The sequence below is a fragment of the Triturus cristatus genome, chromosome 1_2 (assembly GCF_964204655.1).
Source record: "Triturus cristatus chromosome 1_2, aTriCri1.1, whole genome shotgun sequence".
NCBI classification, from domain to species: domain Eukaryota; kingdom Metazoa; phylum Chordata; class Amphibia; order Caudata; family Salamandridae; genus Triturus; species Triturus cristatus.
In genome coordinates, this window is record NC_140580.1 from 82,349,584 (window position 1) to 82,366,946 (window position 17,363).

General features: G+C 42.3%; 1 protein-coding gene across 25 annotated transcripts in view; it reads right to left on the minus strand.

Moving 5' to 3' along the window:
- Positions 1-17,363, minus strand: part of LOC146866844 (scavenger receptor cysteine-rich domain-containing protein DMBT1-like) — a 605,183-nt gene that overhangs the window by 209,864 nt on the left and 377,956 nt on the right. For all 25 annotated transcript variants that reach the window (XM_085602150.1, XM_085602105.1, XM_085602159.1 and 22 more), the window contains one exon: positions 3,079-3,396. In XM_085602150.1, the coding sequence (XP_085458276.1) occupies positions 3,079-3,396 (318 nt within the window). The remainder of the gene's footprint in view (positions 1-3,078; positions 3,397-17,363) is intronic.

Here is a 17,363-nt window from a genome sequence, read left to right on the forward strand (position 1 = left end):
TGTGGTGTGCCGGCTGTGCATGTACACTGCACGGCTGCACTGAGGCCTCCATTAAGTAGGTCCTGGGAGGGGCGCTGGGAGGACGGAACAGCAATCAGCGTGAAGCAAGCAGTGAGGCTCGCTGAACAACGAGAGGCATAGAATCAGACACTAACAGAACAAAAACTAAAATACAAAATCAGGCACTAACTAAACAAACAGGAACACTAACAGTGACAATGATGGGCACAGAGGACAGCAAGGGACCTTCAGGCAACCATAAGAATGGCACTAAGACAAGCAGCTAGGGGGAGCTGAAGTACAGATATGCGTATGTTAAAGGCAGGATATAACATATGTGTTTTCTTGCTTTTATTTTTCGGGTAGCATGTATATTTTGTTCAGTTTCTCTAAGTTAACCTTTTTTTCAGGGGCCATAACAACTTAGTACGCTTTGAGATCTCTTTGCTAACATGTGATGTCACAAGGGTAACTGCACTTTGGTTTCCCCTTATGTTCTGCTGAGTCTCGGGAGCAGGTGTGTTCTGTGCTTGTGACCTCTGACACCTTGTCTAAGACATTCATTGGCTGCAATCAAACACTGAACTTGGTGTTTGGTATCCTGTTTACCTCCTAACACAGAAGCAGAAGCAACAGTCATCGTCTATAACTTGTCTTCAAATTGTGTGTCTTACGCTGCCTTGATATGGTTTTGAGCTTCAAACGGGGGTAGTGGGGAACCTCACTCCGCATACCTCTGATCTAATAAATCAAGTAGAATCAAAATACACTAGATTCAGGGAGGAAGAAAAGTCTGAAAGCACAGTGAGCAATATAAAGTCAGTGTGCCATGCTTTAATGACTTGCCATCGATTACATGTATAAAAAAACTGCACAGAATTCAAATACTTAACTTTTCAACAGTGCTACCATTACCCTAGTTCCAAAGTGACAGCACTTAGGCTATGTAGGGAACACAAGCTGAGGCCATTAGACAACACACTTGTACTTTATTGATTAATCACCAAACCAGAGGTCTGTTGAAAGCAAAGGGAAAAGGGGACAAAACATTCCCCACAGCGCTATGTTTCTTCAGTAGGAACGATTCTCAATTACTTCCTGGTAGTAGATGTTTAGGGCTTTTATCTGTTCAGGTCATTGGTTTTCTCACACAAGCACCCCCAGTTCTTAGTTTCCTCTCTCCCTCTCGCTTGAGAATCTGCTCTGAAGTTTTTGTCCTTTGACCTATGTCTATCACCTACTCCTACTGCATATGTGTGGAGGCTTTGAAGAATTCGCCATTGTATGACAGGATATAACATGACGACAAGATATGGTATGACATAACATAAAATTCACAACACAACTACCTTCAGCCTGATAACCTTTTATGGTAAAAAGACACGACAAGGAGTAAACATGCCAAGCCCTATAATGCAGAAGTACCTGTGTAGCAAGTGACACTGCACTAGGATGAGATGTTGCAGTTTGCTACTGAAGACTAGCCATGGATCTGCTCCAATAGGAATTGTCCAGGCCTAGCTGCCTGTCAGGTCCCCTCGGGATGGGAATACAGATGCTGGCCATATGTCCGCTGAGCTAAAGGATCCAAGCTAAACCTTACTGATGAGTCACAACATGGCAGAAACCTGTCTTAGTATACTTGTGTTAGCGTTCTGAGGGGACGTTGCCTGGCGGTTTTGGCTGGACTGTCGCTATTGGAGCGGCACAGTGGCCAAAAACAATGGATTGAAATACAGCCCAACCAGTTGCCACCCAGGACCCTTTCTGTTTCTAGAGAACAAAAACTGAAGCAACCTATGAATGTTTCTACCAAACTTCTTTGTGCATTCTTCATCTCTTACAAAAGTCCCCCACAGATTTCTAAGGAATAAACCCATAGTTTATAACGCTTCCAATTTTAAGATTCACTTGTATGCAGTAACTGCTCATTCAGCGAGTATAACACTCATAGGTGTGTGAACTGCATTCTCCATAGTCCTTGAGGAATCGATCAGCAGCAGTCTCTTACCCTATATCCCTGTACCCTCGTCTGCTGTCGAAAATAGACTCCATCACTCAGAAAGTGGCTATTAGAAAACCATACTACCAAATAACTTCATGTCATATAAAGTCACCAGTGTATGTACATACCCTCACAAGTGTGATCACCCTCCAGTCATACAACCTCTGGTAATGGAAATCCTTAGCCTCTCAGACAAAAAACACTCAAACTCAAATTACTGCTGTGCGGAAATGCCCCAATGAGAGTAGTGTCTGCTAGTAATGAACTAATGTCTTACTGCAGGCAGCGGAATACACATGCCCATGAAAATGCAGCTGGGGAACATATAACTGCTCTACCAAAAATTACTTTTCAGTCCCCCGGGGAGGCAGATTTAAAGCCAGTACAGGAGAAACCGGATGAGAATCGTTGGCTATGTGTTTTGTGACCACACAAACCTAAATCTAGATGATGATTATAGGTTTTATCTATTTTAGTACTAATGGTATTTTGGGAAATAAACCCAACAGTTCTTAGCAGTATTTTGCATGCAAATGCCGATAGCAGTGATACATTTACCCGAGGTAGTAATGTTACCACCTGCAGTGAGGATTTTACTGACATTAATAGTTTATCTTATGTAATAGGCAGTGCTTTCAGTGAACAGTAATGTAGCCGTTGTGATGTGTGGTGGTGCAACCTAGCTTCACTGTTAGCCAACCCAGAAGGCTCTCTTAATTCGAGGCCATAATACTGACCGATTGTTCCAGCACAATGCTACAACCTCTCTTGTCTCTGAGGCAAAACTGCTCATGACCCAGCATGGTTATAGGAACACTGTCCAAGCATGGCCACGACAGCACTCTTCTGATGAACCAGCGATGAACCGATGTCCCACCTCTGTGCACCTTAGACAAGCGCAAAATGAATTAGTGCCTTCTCTGCCCTTCGAGGACAAGCTTAAAAAAAAAGATGTCCTTCCTTTTCCATGATAACTATTGACAACTCATAGAATAATCAAGATATCTACATTTCATTATAAATTGTCACTGAATACTGTCAGTAGTGGGCTTAATTAATGATTGAGCACTCACTCATTGAGCAGATGACGCTGGCATCCTCTTGGTGATGGCAGTTATGCACGCCCATCCCTCTGTGAGGGCACGTCCACAGCGCATACTCATACCCTCTGCAGTTCACGTCATCCAGGTGGATGGGACCGTAGCCCTGTCCATAGCGGGCATTCCCTGGAGCGGACACTGCTGATCCGCAGCCAATTTCTCTGCACACAACATGCGCATCATTGAGGTCCCAGTTGTCATCGCACACCGTGCCCCAGGAGGAGCTGTAATAGACCTCCACACGCCCTGCACATCTGTCCAAGCCATTCACTAGCCGAACTGGGAAAGAAGCTGGAAGAAAATGAGAGAAAGAAGAACTATCAGCTCTGAACCCAAGTCTGTATTAGTTTCAATGTTAGAAGTCTTGATGCAGATCACGCCCACAAGCAATTCCAGAATGAACTAATCTCTTCAGTGATATTCTGAGCAAAGCAAGCAAACAAGGCTGACAACATCCAAGCGTCGAAGAAAAGCACCCTCAAGCCCACTTGTCCCCTTTGGTGTTTTATGTGTCTCTTCACAGAAACCGCTCCCTTTTGGAAGAAGGGTGACCACAAATACTTCTCATGAGGTCTCTTCTAGGATGGTCAGGGAGAACAGACGCGTTCAAAATGACCTCCGTCCTTAAGATGCAAGCAAACATTCTGTGCGTAGAAACAAAACTGTACAAACTTTAAATGCCATTTACGAGGTACATCATAGAATATAAATGTAGTGACATACCTTGGGCCGGGTCTTGCATAGTGTGGGCGGTAGATGGCAATGTGTTTTGTCTAAGCACTGAACACTGCTGTGTCATGGTCAGTGAGTTTCTGAGGTGGTATGGCATACTTGAAACACAAGGTGCCTAGCTGAACCAAGGACAATTGGTTGAATGGGGGCTCTCCTCTTCTGTGGTCCTATTGGTCTTGACAACCCAAGCCTGACTGATAGTCTGAGGCTGCTATTCGTAGGGATCCCTCAAATGATGGTCATTGGACTTTGGGAGAAGCTAAGAATTCCTCAAATTGGAGGGAGTTAAATGACAATATTGAATCTCTCAAGACCTTTTCTTCCAGTAAAATGGGTGCCATCTGATTGTAAGAGCTTACAATCGAGTTCCCAAGGCCTTTATGTGAGAATGTGGATTATTAGTCGGATCTGTTATGGGACCTCTCCAAGAAAATAATGCCATTGATCTGATATCAGGTTCATTTAGGTTACAATAATTTACACCTTAGCCCAGTCCTAGGTAGCTGTGGAACTGAGAAGCCAGGCTTAAAACAAAAGACACAAGTCTAAAACATTTATCAGTACATAAACATTCAATAAGTAACAAACAAGACACAAAAAAGTACCACTCCAATTTAGAAAAATAGAATATATTTCTATATTTAAATAGACACCAAAACAACAAAAATCTGATGAAGGGAACCATAGTTAAGATTTTTTCAAAGGTTTAAAAAAATCACTACAATTCAGTGAATATGTTCCATAAATCACTGCTTTTCACTTGTAGTCTGAGTCTTGAATGTGAGGGTCTAGACTAAAGTCGAAGTTTCAGGCTGACCACATTGGATCGCTGGTCCAATGCCATGTCCAGGTTTGTCCTGGTCAAACTTTTACCTTTGCACTTAGAAACATTTTATGGTTAGGTGTCTTGCCGACAGACTCATTGGTGGGGAACTCTACAACTCGTATCCGGTGTTGGGCTTGGCATCAGCTGACGGTTGAGGTCCAGCAGTACGGTGACAGCTTAGGTTTATGGGGGGAATTTGAGGCTATTCACAAACAATTAAAAATTTTGAACTGGTGCAATATGAAGTTTGTGGCCTAAAGATTCTTCAACAATGACGGTGTGCAGGCTAGCGGTAGTGTATGAGTCTCTCGTTTTGTTTATAAATCACTGTTATCTTTGAGTTTAAGACTCACAAGTTGCAGTTCGTTCTGGGGTAAAAAGTACACTCTAGCACCAATCAAAAGGGAAACAGCCTTTACAATGAGGTTTTTACCTCATTGTGCCTTTACCTCGCATTTTTAGCACGCATATGTTTACCACATGCATGCTTTTACCACGGATTTAAGGTAAGTTATGGGCGTGGGGGTATCCCACCACAAATACATTGTTTTTATAAATAAAAACAATGCGTGGTAATGGCATGCGTTGTGAAATCATGTTCGCGGTAAAAGATGTTGTAAAAACATACGTGGTAAAGGCATGCAAAGTCTTATCTGTGTTGTACCGTCGTACAACCCAACCTAAGGACTGGGACCTTCGAGGTGCCTGACAGGTAGGTTGGAGTGCTACTCATAAATCTTTCAATGGAGGGTCCTGGGGCCTGGGAAGAAGCTAAGAATTCCTTGAATTGGAGGAAGTTAGGTGACATTATTTAATTTCTCAAGTCCTTGTGGGGGATAGAACTTGATCTCCCGGAGTGCGCCAGTAGGGCCCCGGGTACATCCAGTTGTTACTGGTCACCTGGGCACTTGCAGATGCAGGGCTTCTTTAGTGTTGTATTCCTGAAGTTTAATGAGAGGTTAGCCTAATAGTACTTGGAGCCCACTTACAGGTGGATGAGTGGTAAAGAGTGAGGAGCATTTCCAGCCCTTGGGTTGTCTCTTTCTCTCTCTCTCTACAAAGGCAACAGCAGAAGCACCCCTTCTCTTGCTGAAATCCTGTCTCTTTTCAGCAGGCTCAGTGTTTCTTGGTGCAGCCTGTCTTTCTGAGGTCAACAGGTTCATCAGGTGTGGTCCTTCTTCTGTTGTTTGAGTTCAATAGTGTTCTGAGAGTGCCACTTTTATGCCAGTTTTGAGGATGTGGGTGGGGAGGACTCCCTTACCAATGGGTAAAAGATTCTCAAGGGCAACCCCCAACTCTTGCATCATTTCCTGGGGGATTGGCACTATACAATCCCACAGTGTATCTCTGATCAAATCCAAGATGTCAGAGCGTTTTCTTCTTTGTTCTGAGCTGTGGGCACAGCCATGAGGTTCTGCAACAGATTTCCCCTCTCTGCGGGAAGATGCCATCCTATCTAGCTCAACAAACAGAGTCGACGTCTACGTTGCTGCTCGCATTTGCTTATCAGAGCAGAGATCCCCTTTGATGCTAAGCCATCTTTGGCCACATACCTCTAGCCATCCTGTTAGGAGGAGGTCACACTTCCTCCTACCTTCAGGAATTGTGTTCTCCATTTCTGGGAGCACTCACACTGTCTGGCAGGAGGCTTCCTCAGGTAACAACTGCTGTAGTTGAGCAAAAATCACTACTAGAACTTTGAGGAAATAAAGTGGTGACATTCTCAATTCACTCACTTTAAAAGTCAGCACTATGTAGTGTTTTAATGTAGCGATTAATTTAATACCTTGGAACACTATATTGGGTGGTCCCTAATGGAAGTTAGCACTAAGGGGGAGATTACGATTTGGCCGGAAACAGCTCCGATTATCGGTCGGAGCCGTTTTGACGGCATCACAATCAGCCCGTCAGATTCCTTTCATACCGACCCATTACAATGGAGTCAGTCAGAAAGGAATGCGACCGGTCATTACAACTGGCTTTCAATGGGCTCAGACAACCCATCCACCCGTTGAAATGCTTTCAGTAATCCCAAGGGCTGCTCGTTCGTTGGGTGGAGAGAGCCTTTCTGTGCCAGCATTTCCAACACAGAAAGTTCTGTCGGACCCCCAGCAGGACCCCCTTTAGTGTGCAGCCTCCGGTTAAAGGACGGATGGCACCTATGGTGACCCCTGTTGATCCCTGCACCTTGAGGTGCCTGCCACCGAGTGTAGGGATGAACTGCACCTCACATTTTTACAATGGGAGCACACATTCCAGTTGGAATGCATGCTCCCATTGTAAAGCAAAGATTGTAAAGTATAGGCATGCGACCGAACAGTGTTCTATATTTGACTATAATATATGACTATATTTTTGTAACCTGTGATCTTTTGCTCAGGGTGTCTAGGGCAACCATTGTTATTAGTGCATATAGTGACCACTATCCAATAAGCCTAGATTTATGTCTCCCCAGGAGGGGGGGAGACAAGTGTACGACCACGGACCCACTAATGGTCAAATCACAAGACCTGCGCCAAGTGTGTTGATATGACCTCTTTTTTGTCAAAGCTTTGCTCAAACTATCTTTCCCTGATGATAACATGTTTGCCCGTTAATGATGACCAGTGGGGGTAGATAATCAATTTGCCCAGCTAAATGTTGCTATCAGTGGCGATCTTATGAAACCTATTAAACAAAGGACTTACAAGGCTAAGTGGCTCAACCAGCACTGTAGAAAGGCCTTGGTGTTACTACATGAGGTTTTAAAGGAGATACCCAGTGATTTAGGAAAATTACACCAGCTTAGATCAGAGTATAAGGCTGCCTTAAGGTATACCAAAAAAGAACTACTAAATGAATCCTGGGGGAAACTGGTCAGAGCTTGTAGGCAGAAATATCCTAGGGCCTTCTGGCTAGAGACCAATAATACCAACTCTCTAAGTGTTACATGTAACACTGTCCTAACTATCATTAGCCTTGAAGCTTGGGTCAACCATTTAAAAAAAGAATATGGACACAGTATCTAATCAATATGTTGAGAAGGATGTGCTGTTGCCCCTAGATCTGGAGTTCACCATCAAAGAGGTCATAGAGACAATTAATGGGAGCCCTTGCCACAAGACCCCTGGACCTGATGGCGTGCCAATGGATTCATACATAGCCTCTACTGAATTATGGGTCCTTCTCTTATTTAATTGTTTCAACGCTCTCTGTAAGGGAGGACACCCACACTCAAGACACACTACTGGTAGTGTACCGATATATAAGAAGGGCATCCCTCAATTACCGTTCTGCTACCACCCAATATCCCTTCTGGATTCTGCCGTGAAGTTGGTGTACAGGGTCTCTGTTGAAATGTAGAGTCTTCAGAAATGAAGGCAGGAAAATTAGTAAGGATTTGGAAATTTATTATTAGTAATTCAGGATGAACAGCTTAGCCACCCAAAGGAGTCCAACTCCTCGCTCGTTTGAAAGCATACATTCTAATCCCAACACAGGCTTACAAACATTCTGGAACTAGCACAAATGATGTAAAAAAAAGGAGTCCTGCAGCCTTCTCGCTGACTCGCACAGCTCTTGTATTGCGGGTTGACGATTACACTGACGTGTATGAATTATAGGTTCGCTGAAACACACAGCGACTTCGTGTGTCAATCACAACCTTGATCTCTCTTGGACCAACCCGAGCAGATGAGATTCATTACATTTTGAAGAACTTCATCTTCTCGACAGACTTCATCCCAACGCTCTCATGGGATAGTTTCATAAATAATTTCTCAAACAAAATCAGACGATCTATTGAGAAAAGAATCATTCTGTTCCGGTTCAGAATGAGAATCAGCATTAGTCATGGGAATAAATCTTGAAAGTGCATCAGCAACCACATTATCAGAACCAGGAATGTGCTTCACGTGGTGAATTAATGGAACTGGCGCATAAATCTCATTTAGGCATTTCCAAAACAAAAGAAAGGCTATGTTCTAATTATTGGGTGCCTGGTATGGACCTACAGATTGAACGTCTGGTGAGAGAGTGTATACAATGTTCTCTCAGTGAGAAAAGCATGAAGACTAGGACACAGCCCGTGGTAGCTCGTACACGCCCTAGTGGTCCATGGAAGGATATTGCGTTAGACATTTCAGGCCCCATTCAGGGTGATGGTCTTGACACTTACGTCATTGTTGTTATAGATCTTTATTCAAGGTGGCCTGTGCTTTGTTTCTCTAGAGGGGTTGACATAAAAACTGTAATCAATTTTTTAAAGGACTTGTTTATTAGAGAAGGGATACCTGAGTCTTTACTTACTGATAATGGTGTACAGCTTGTCTCAAAAGAAATGGAGGAGTTTCTTTTGGGAAGTGGTGTTACCCATAAAAAGTGTGCTCTTTACCATCCCGAGACAAATGGTACTGTTGAAAGATTCAATTTTGTTTTAAAAGAAACAATTTTGTTGGCAAAAAGTAATTGTCTCAATTGGAAAGAGGAGGTCTTAAAAAGGGTTGGAGTTAACAGATTTACTCCTCACTTGACTACAGGTAAAACTCCTTTGCTTCATTTTCGTGGAAGGGAGGCAGATAATTCTGACTATGTTGGTGACAAAGCTGGTAATAAACCAGCCGTTGTTTTGAGTAGAAGGTCTCCTTCTGTCTTCCTAAAAGTTTATGTAAACACGTTGGTGCTCCGATGCACACAGGTGAAGAGTAGATATGTTGCAGTTTGAAAATGAAGGCAGTAAGCGTCACCAAAACAGAGCAGTTTTCTTTCTTTGTAAATATGGAGTTAAGCTGTCCTTGTATCCTGTTGAAAGTTCCCAGTCGTCGCCAGTGTTGAAATGTAGAGTCTTCAGAAATGAAGGCAGGAAACGTAGTAAGGTCTTGGGTATTTATTATAAGTAATTCAGGATGAACAGCTCAGCCACCCAAAGGAGTCCAACTCCTCGCTCATTTGAGCATACATTCTAATCCCAACACAGGCTGATAAACTTTCTGGAACTACCACAAATGATGTCACTAAAAGGAGGAGTGGAGGCACATTACCACAGTCTCCTAACTTGGGTGAAGGAGAGCAACACGCCATCAGCGGTGCAGTATGGATTCCGCGAGGGGCTTGGCATGCTGGAGCAATGTTTAAACCTACACTCTCTTGTTAGTCTCAAAGTACAACGTTGTTAAGCCGGGTAGTGTGTGCCTGGCCTTCATGGATCTATACTTCGCCTTCAATAGCTTAGTTAGGTCTAAACTTTGGGAGATCTTAATTGACTTAGATATTTAGAACGATTTGGTTCAGTTTTTGAGAGCGCTTTATTATGATCTGTCAGCCTCTGTCAGGTACGGCCCTTGAGGTGAATGGACCCACTGCTTTAAGCTAAGGAGAGGGGTGTGCCAGGGCTGTGTCCTACCCCCCTCCCTATTGTTCCTATTGTATAATAATGGCCTAGCCACAGCCCTAACTAATGTTGTCTCAGACGCACCTTCAATCGGTAGGAAAAAGGTACCAGTACTCTTATACACAGACGATAACATAACATGTGTATTTGTAAAGCGCACGTTCAGCCGGAGGCATCTTGGCACTTAACAAAAGATGTTTATTGCTACACAACGGTACTAACTTTGTTGACCTCAAATGGATGAAAGGCTGAGTGGACCCGCTGGGATTTGAACCTGTGACCATGAGGTAAAACACAGGCCCCTGCAGTGGACACATTAGTCCACTGAGCCACCAGACCTGGCTATAATGTGGGTTTACTCGCGAGAACTTCCAATGGCCTAAATGCCCTATTTGAAGAATTTGTTTCTTTCATGGGGTAATTGAGCTTGGTTACTAACCAAGCAAAAGCATATATAATGGACTGCAAGCCTAGACAGCATTAGATGCAGGGTTCATTTTAAAAAGCCAACCAGTGACGCAGACCCAGGATTTTTCCTACTATTGGGGTAGTCATGGATGTTAAGGACAACTGGAGACCCTGCATTGCTAGTGTGCGCTAGAAATTTGTAAGCTCGGTAGGACCTATTTTTAATTTGGCCAAACACATCTTGGAAAAAACCTTCACTCTCCCATTAGGAGATCTATAAGAGAAAGGGTCTCCCAGTTCTTCGATATGGCTCTGGTATCCTGGTATACTCCAATATAAGCTCCCTTCAGGGTGAAGAAAACAGGGTGCTTAGGTGAATTCTGGGCGCTCCCCCCCCCCCCCCGCCTCCTTAATTTTTTATTATGCACAATCGGCTGGGAATGGAATATGTGGATGATATTAACAAGCTGGCTGTCTACTTCTGTGATGCTCGATCTGGGCAAATACACATAATAGGGAGATTGTTGAGGAATGCCTTTAGTGTGACAGAGCCCTGAAAATCACTTGGTTCAGCTACGTTAGAGCAGAACTGGTGAAGCTGGGAAGGCAACTGTTAGGGAGTATTTGGGCTTGCATAGTTTGTTAACGGTGGAATCATATTTGGTTTGGATCGATGGGTCCTGGGATAGACTACTATGTCTACCAAAAGAATCCACAAGGATCCTAATAAAAACCTACCTAAGATTATGTACTCTGCAATTAGTAGAGTCCTATACTAGAAAAAAACACTTGTTTTTCTAGAGTCCCCTCACTCACCTAGGGTTGCCCCAGGGTGACATGCTTCATCATAGGGGTCCTCCCCGGCATCTACTGTCTGGGGCGTGCTGCAACTTTGTGAAATACGTAGGAGCACTTTTTGTTTATACTATGTGTAGTGATGTGCTTGTGGAGTGAAATATAAAGTGAAAAAAATGGATAAAAATTACCTAGATAGTGAGCCCTAACTTTATTCTGCTCCTATCCGGTAAGTGTATAATAAAATGGGGCTAGTAACAGAGAACAGTAACCATTATGTGAAGCTGTCCCTATTTACTTGGTCGACATGTTTCGTGGTTACCCCAACCACTTCCTCAGGACCACACAAGGACCAGCCCTGCGTGTACCACTCCATGCATTAAGAACACTCAGTTATATTTAAACTTTTCACAAACGTGCTTGATTTGCTACATACATACGATTCCCTTGTAACAAGAATTTCTTAGTTGCATTAGGTCGATGTTTCTGTATAAAGATATAATGACACATACGAATTAGTTACAAACCCTAGTCCACAGGATAGCGTGGACAGGGGACCAAAACCAACTTTCAATGCATTAAAGTGTCATAAATCTTATATATCAAATAAAAAATCAAGTGTGTATTTATAAGTGCTCGAGTGAATTAGTGAAACACATAGACATTTACACACACATACATAACATGAACACATGGAAGGTTACGTTGATAAAACCTACTTTTTTGGAGGTGTTATTCTACTCCATGGTGTTGCTGGGGCGGAGAGGCTCTAGAAATCTAGATTAGGAAGTTAGATGTTATAAGAAAGAAGCTGATTTGTTTGCGCACTGGGAATTCTTAGTAAAAAAGAGACAAATCCTAAAGAATTCGGCATGGTGGTTATTTACTCTATGGAATCTTACTTGTCTAGGAAGGACCTCCAGCCGTAAAGTCTATTAGCTCCCAGGGACACCGCATATTTCTGGGACACTACCGGAACTCCGTTTAAATGTCCCAGTAGGTGGGAAAAACGGGGCTTGTGAAGGATTCACAGGTGTGTGCACCCGAATGGTATCGGGCGCCATCTTGGAGTGGTGTGTTAGTTCCTCATACATTTCAAAAAATCTATTTGTCCAGCCATATCTACATGAGCGGTTTCCAATTATCAACGTTTGTAGCTTACAATTTTAAATGTAATATAGGTTAGTAACTGCAAACATTTATGGTAAATGTTATACGGAAGCATGATAATGGAAGAAAGACTATTGTGCCGCGATTACTTTGCGGGCTAACAACGTTACGAGGTATAGGCGACATTGTGTCTCGATATTCTTAGTAAAAAATACTCAGACGTAAAAGCGTCTATTCTAATGCAACAGCGTCTACTCATGTATATCGGGCGCCATCTTGGAGTGGTAATTTAATGGTGTTCTGATAGTCATAAAACGTTTATGAATGAGTTACTAAAATAGATGAGTTACTAAAAAAGAAGAGTTACTAAAAAAGGATGAGTTACTAAAAAAAAGGAGGTGGAGAAAAGATAAGGGTCCTGTTATTTTTGACGCCAAAACCCAGAATTTGTCAATGAGGGAGATTTTATTCAATACGAATATTGGTTGTAACCTAAATATGCGTCCTATATTCAAGGGTTTCAGCATACTCAATCCAAATAGTGTGTTATTGAGGCTGATGGTTTTGGTCAGGAGTAGTATATTTTATTGCTTGAGCTCTTTAATGATTACTGATTACTCAACTCAACTCAATCTCAATCTTACTTTATTTCGATTTATGTTATAAATCATAAAAAGCATACAATAAAATTTATTGTTAATTAAAACAAAAACATTCAATAAAATTACAGTCATTAAAAGAGCATCATAATTTACAAATTAAAAGAATATTTTCTGAGTTAAGAAAATTTTCTGTAAACACAGCCAAAAATATTACAGTTATCACAATAGTAACATTAAGTTAACTCTATAGCTCTTTGTTCTAAGGTCTTACGATGACGAACAATAGATTTCAGGAAGCTAGCTATTGTAAATACTACCAGGTCTCCCTCCAACATCTGTAAAAAGAGTAAAGCTGGGCGGCATTGTCTGTGACCCGTGCGCCTCAAAAACGGAATGAGCAGTTTTTTCCTAATTTCCGTGAAAAATTTACAAAAGAGGACAGTGTGGAGAGTAGATTGTGGGGAAATAAGATCACAAGGACAAATAGAAAGAGTTTTGGCCCAATTATTTTGTAGTGGGAATGCGACTATCCGATGAAAAAAATTCATCCTGAGTCTCACCAAAAGATAGCGCTCATAGGTTGTGGTATTAAGAGTAAGATAAGGCTGTATTGTGGGTACCGATTGAATCATTAGACTATGAGTGACAGATGGTTTGCTAGCTTCACTCAATAGTCTCAACTCCTCCAGATGGGCAAGTGCTTTACTTTTTAAGATCTTTCTCGAAACCTCACATATTAAAGTAGGATTATGAAGGTATTTGTCCCAGCCCAAGTCATGAAAAAAAGTTGCGATGTACCGCAGCCACTTAGATCTATGAACGTTATCCATGGTCAAACAGTCAGACAAGAGCGACTGGGAGAGGGTAGCTTTGTCTGATGTCCATATTTTGCGCCATAACAAAAGTGGCTCCACTTTTGCTAGGTCCGCCACATGTGCAAGGCCCAGCTCTAGGTGACATGCAAAAGTTCCCGTACTCCCCGGAACTGAAAGGAGAAACCTCAAAAATGAATTTTCGACTTTCTGTATGGGATCCGTGTTCACAAATCCCCAAAGTCCTGCCCCATATAAGGCCACAGACAAACATTTAGCTTTGTAAATCTGGATGATTTCGGTTGGAGCTCTATTTCCCAGTTTCCTAGTGAATTTGAGAAGGGCTGTGACTGTCCTCAGGAAGAGAAGTCTTCGAGTTTCAACTGCCGATTTCCAAGATAATCTGTGATCCATTGTTATGCCTAAGTAAGAGTATGTTCAGATAGATACCCCGCATTTTAGTTATGTTTTTATGGCAAGAACTTGCCCTCATGACAAAAGTTTTACTTATATTTATCTTCAGGTCAAGACTTGCCAAAAATGTAGAGTATCTATTCAAATTTTTTTGGAGTTCACGGGGGGTACGGGCCAATATGACTGAATCGTCTGCATAAAGTAATGCAGGTATAGGGCGCTTATTTATCATCGGGAGATCCTGGGATCCCTTCAACATCTCTTTTTCCAGACCATTTGTGTACAGTGTAAAAAGAAAAGGGGCTAGGACACATCCTTGCCTGACCCCTTTTTCTACTGGAAAAGCGTCCGTCAATTCCCCCCCACCCCATAACGGACTCTTGCAGTGGCATTAGCATAAAGTTCCCTAATGAATATAAGCAAGTTTGAGGGTGCCCCCATGTCAGCCAGTATAGCCCAAAGTTTAGAGTGGGAAACACAATCGAACGCGGCTGACAAATCCACGTAAACCAGATACAGGTCTCCTTTTTTGACGTATACATACTTATCAATCAAAAGCGAAAGGTTTAGGGCCTGCTCTTTGGTCCCGAGGCCCTGGCGAAACCCATACTGTAGATCTGAGATAATCCTACCCTCGTCCGCCCAATCTTGTAGTTGTTCTAAAATGACTCTACCTGCCATCTTGCCCAGGGAGTCTAAAAGAGAGATTGGGCGATAGCAGGATACTGAGCCCCGGGCACCTTTCTTAAAGATAGGGACTAGTACGGATTTTGACCATGATGGTAATAGACCTATTTTGCAAGATGCATTCAAGACTCTGGTTAAGATAGGAATCCAGAGATCCACTTGGTTTTTTAATAAATCAATAGGAACACCGTCTGGGCCTGGTGCCTTCCCATTCTTACTTGCATTCAGGGCTGAGGCGGTTTTTTCCAGAGAAAATTGTAGATCGATAGGGTAGATGGTGGCTGCTTCATTCGAGGGTTTAAGATTCGAATGGTCTAAATCCTGCAATTCGAATGACTCCCTATCAGCTGAGAAAATTTTGGAAAAGTGAGAAACCCATTCCTTTTCCTCAATTGCTAGATCTAGCTTAGCATGATTTGTATTATCAGTTAGGAAAGGAGACTTTACTACTTGCCAAAAAAGTACCATATTTTTTTAGGTGCAAGTTTTATGCAGTTGCTCCTAGAGCTGGATTTTTAATTCTTTTTTTCTAGTTCTTAATGCAAGATTGTAGGCTTTCCTAAGTATTGATATCTCATGTGGGACCCTAATCGTTTTTCTCAACGCCGTTTTTAAATTGGAATATGCGACCGTGCAGTCGTGATTGAACCAACCTTTCTGCCTTTTTGGAGTGTGATTTGTCTCCACCCACAATATTTCATTAATTGCACTAACAATCAGTTCAAAGCTTGCAATGACCTCTGAGTGAGTGGTATGTGGGTTGAGACATTTCATGATGGACGAATTAGCCCTCGTAATCACTTGCTTGGTTGTCTCTATGGGGTCTACTTTCCGCCATCTAAGTGCGTAACCATTCAGTCTGGTAAGCACCTAGGGGCATATTATCAAGCCAGGCGATAAAATTATCGCCGCTTTAGCGGAAGAAAACTGCCGCTAAAACGGCGATAATGGGCTTGATAATATGCTCTATGGAATTCCAATTGAAGCCCATGTTAGATGTAAAGGACATCTAACATGGGCTTCAATTGGAATTCCATAGAGCATATTATCAAGCCCATTATCGCTGTTTTAGCGGCAGTTTTCTGCCGCTAAAGCGGCGATAAGTTTATTGCCTGGCTTGATAATATGCCCCCAAGTTATTTTGTGATAGAATAGTTCCCAAACCTCTTTTAGGTTTATTGGTCAGAAAGAGAGAAATACTGAGGGGATAATGATCACTAAGCGGGATTAAATGTCTGGTAAATCCAGCGTCTTTAGTCCTCTCAACATTTGAAACCAGAATGTAATCTATAGTTGTTGAATAACCTCTCCCATGAAAAGTTGGAGCCGGAATTTGTTTCTTGTCATTCCTGGAATTTGCCTGGACCAGGTCTAGATCAAATAAGGTTTCATTTAGGTAATTACCTAAAGTTGAGTGTTTAAAGTGTGAAATTGGATTATCAAATTCGACCAAAATGCCACATATGTTCTTATTATCAGTGAAGTGACATGGGCCCAGATTAAAATACCCCCCCAGATAATCACCTCTTCGCTTTTTGTCTTCATAATTCGGGTTTTTAATAAAAGCCGCATCTGAGATACCACAGTAATCACTTCAGATTCGGGGAGGTTATTGTAAAAATTCACTATGCAAAAGATGTCTCTATTACTTAAGGTCAATAAGAGGATCTGGATATTTGGGTCCAGGCTCATGGGGACTTCTTTCTTTACGTTGAGGAGGTTTGAAATATAGATCGTTAGGCCTCCTTTCGCTCTACCTGAAATAGAAGGTTGAGCTGGAGAGAAGTACGTTTTGTAGCCTTCCATATGAATCGCTTCAATGGCCCAGGTCTCTTGAAGTGCCAAGACATCAAATTTGGGACTAAAATCCCTCCATATATCATTGGTAACCTTTTAGCGTTGGCCTGCTATATTCCAAAACAATATTGTGATTTGAGGTTTTTTCCCCTCCCCTAGACATTTCTGGGAATTCAGTGTGGAATTAAGATTTAGGTTCTCTTCTATATGCAAAATCTGTTCAGATTGATTTAAGCTTATAAGCTTAGATGGTAAATCAGTAGATGGCAAGGGATTCTGAATACACTTTGCATTAGAGACCTGAGAAGAGTGCGTGACAAAGTTGGAATTAACTTCCAGGCTGGTAGAGGGCACCTTCTGAGATCTATCGGTATTATTTTTAGTTTTTCTAGTTCCAAGTGGGTTCAGTCAATCCACTCCTTCTAGGTCTGTTAGCTCTGCATAACTATTATAAAGAGGTAAGAAGTAATCATCCTGATGGCAAAATAAAGGACGAGGACGATACTCCTGTTGTTGAAATGAGAACCTTGAATGGCCAGACTGGTGATGAATCGGAGTAATAGGACAATTGGGCTGAGGGTAAAGTGGTACAGAGCGATATTTATGATTTTGTCTAAGAGGCCTTGCAGCATTATTCCTATGTTGATAAAAGGAGTCATGATGATCTCTCTGGCCTGGGAAGGAGGGCCTAAGACAGTCCTCCTGAT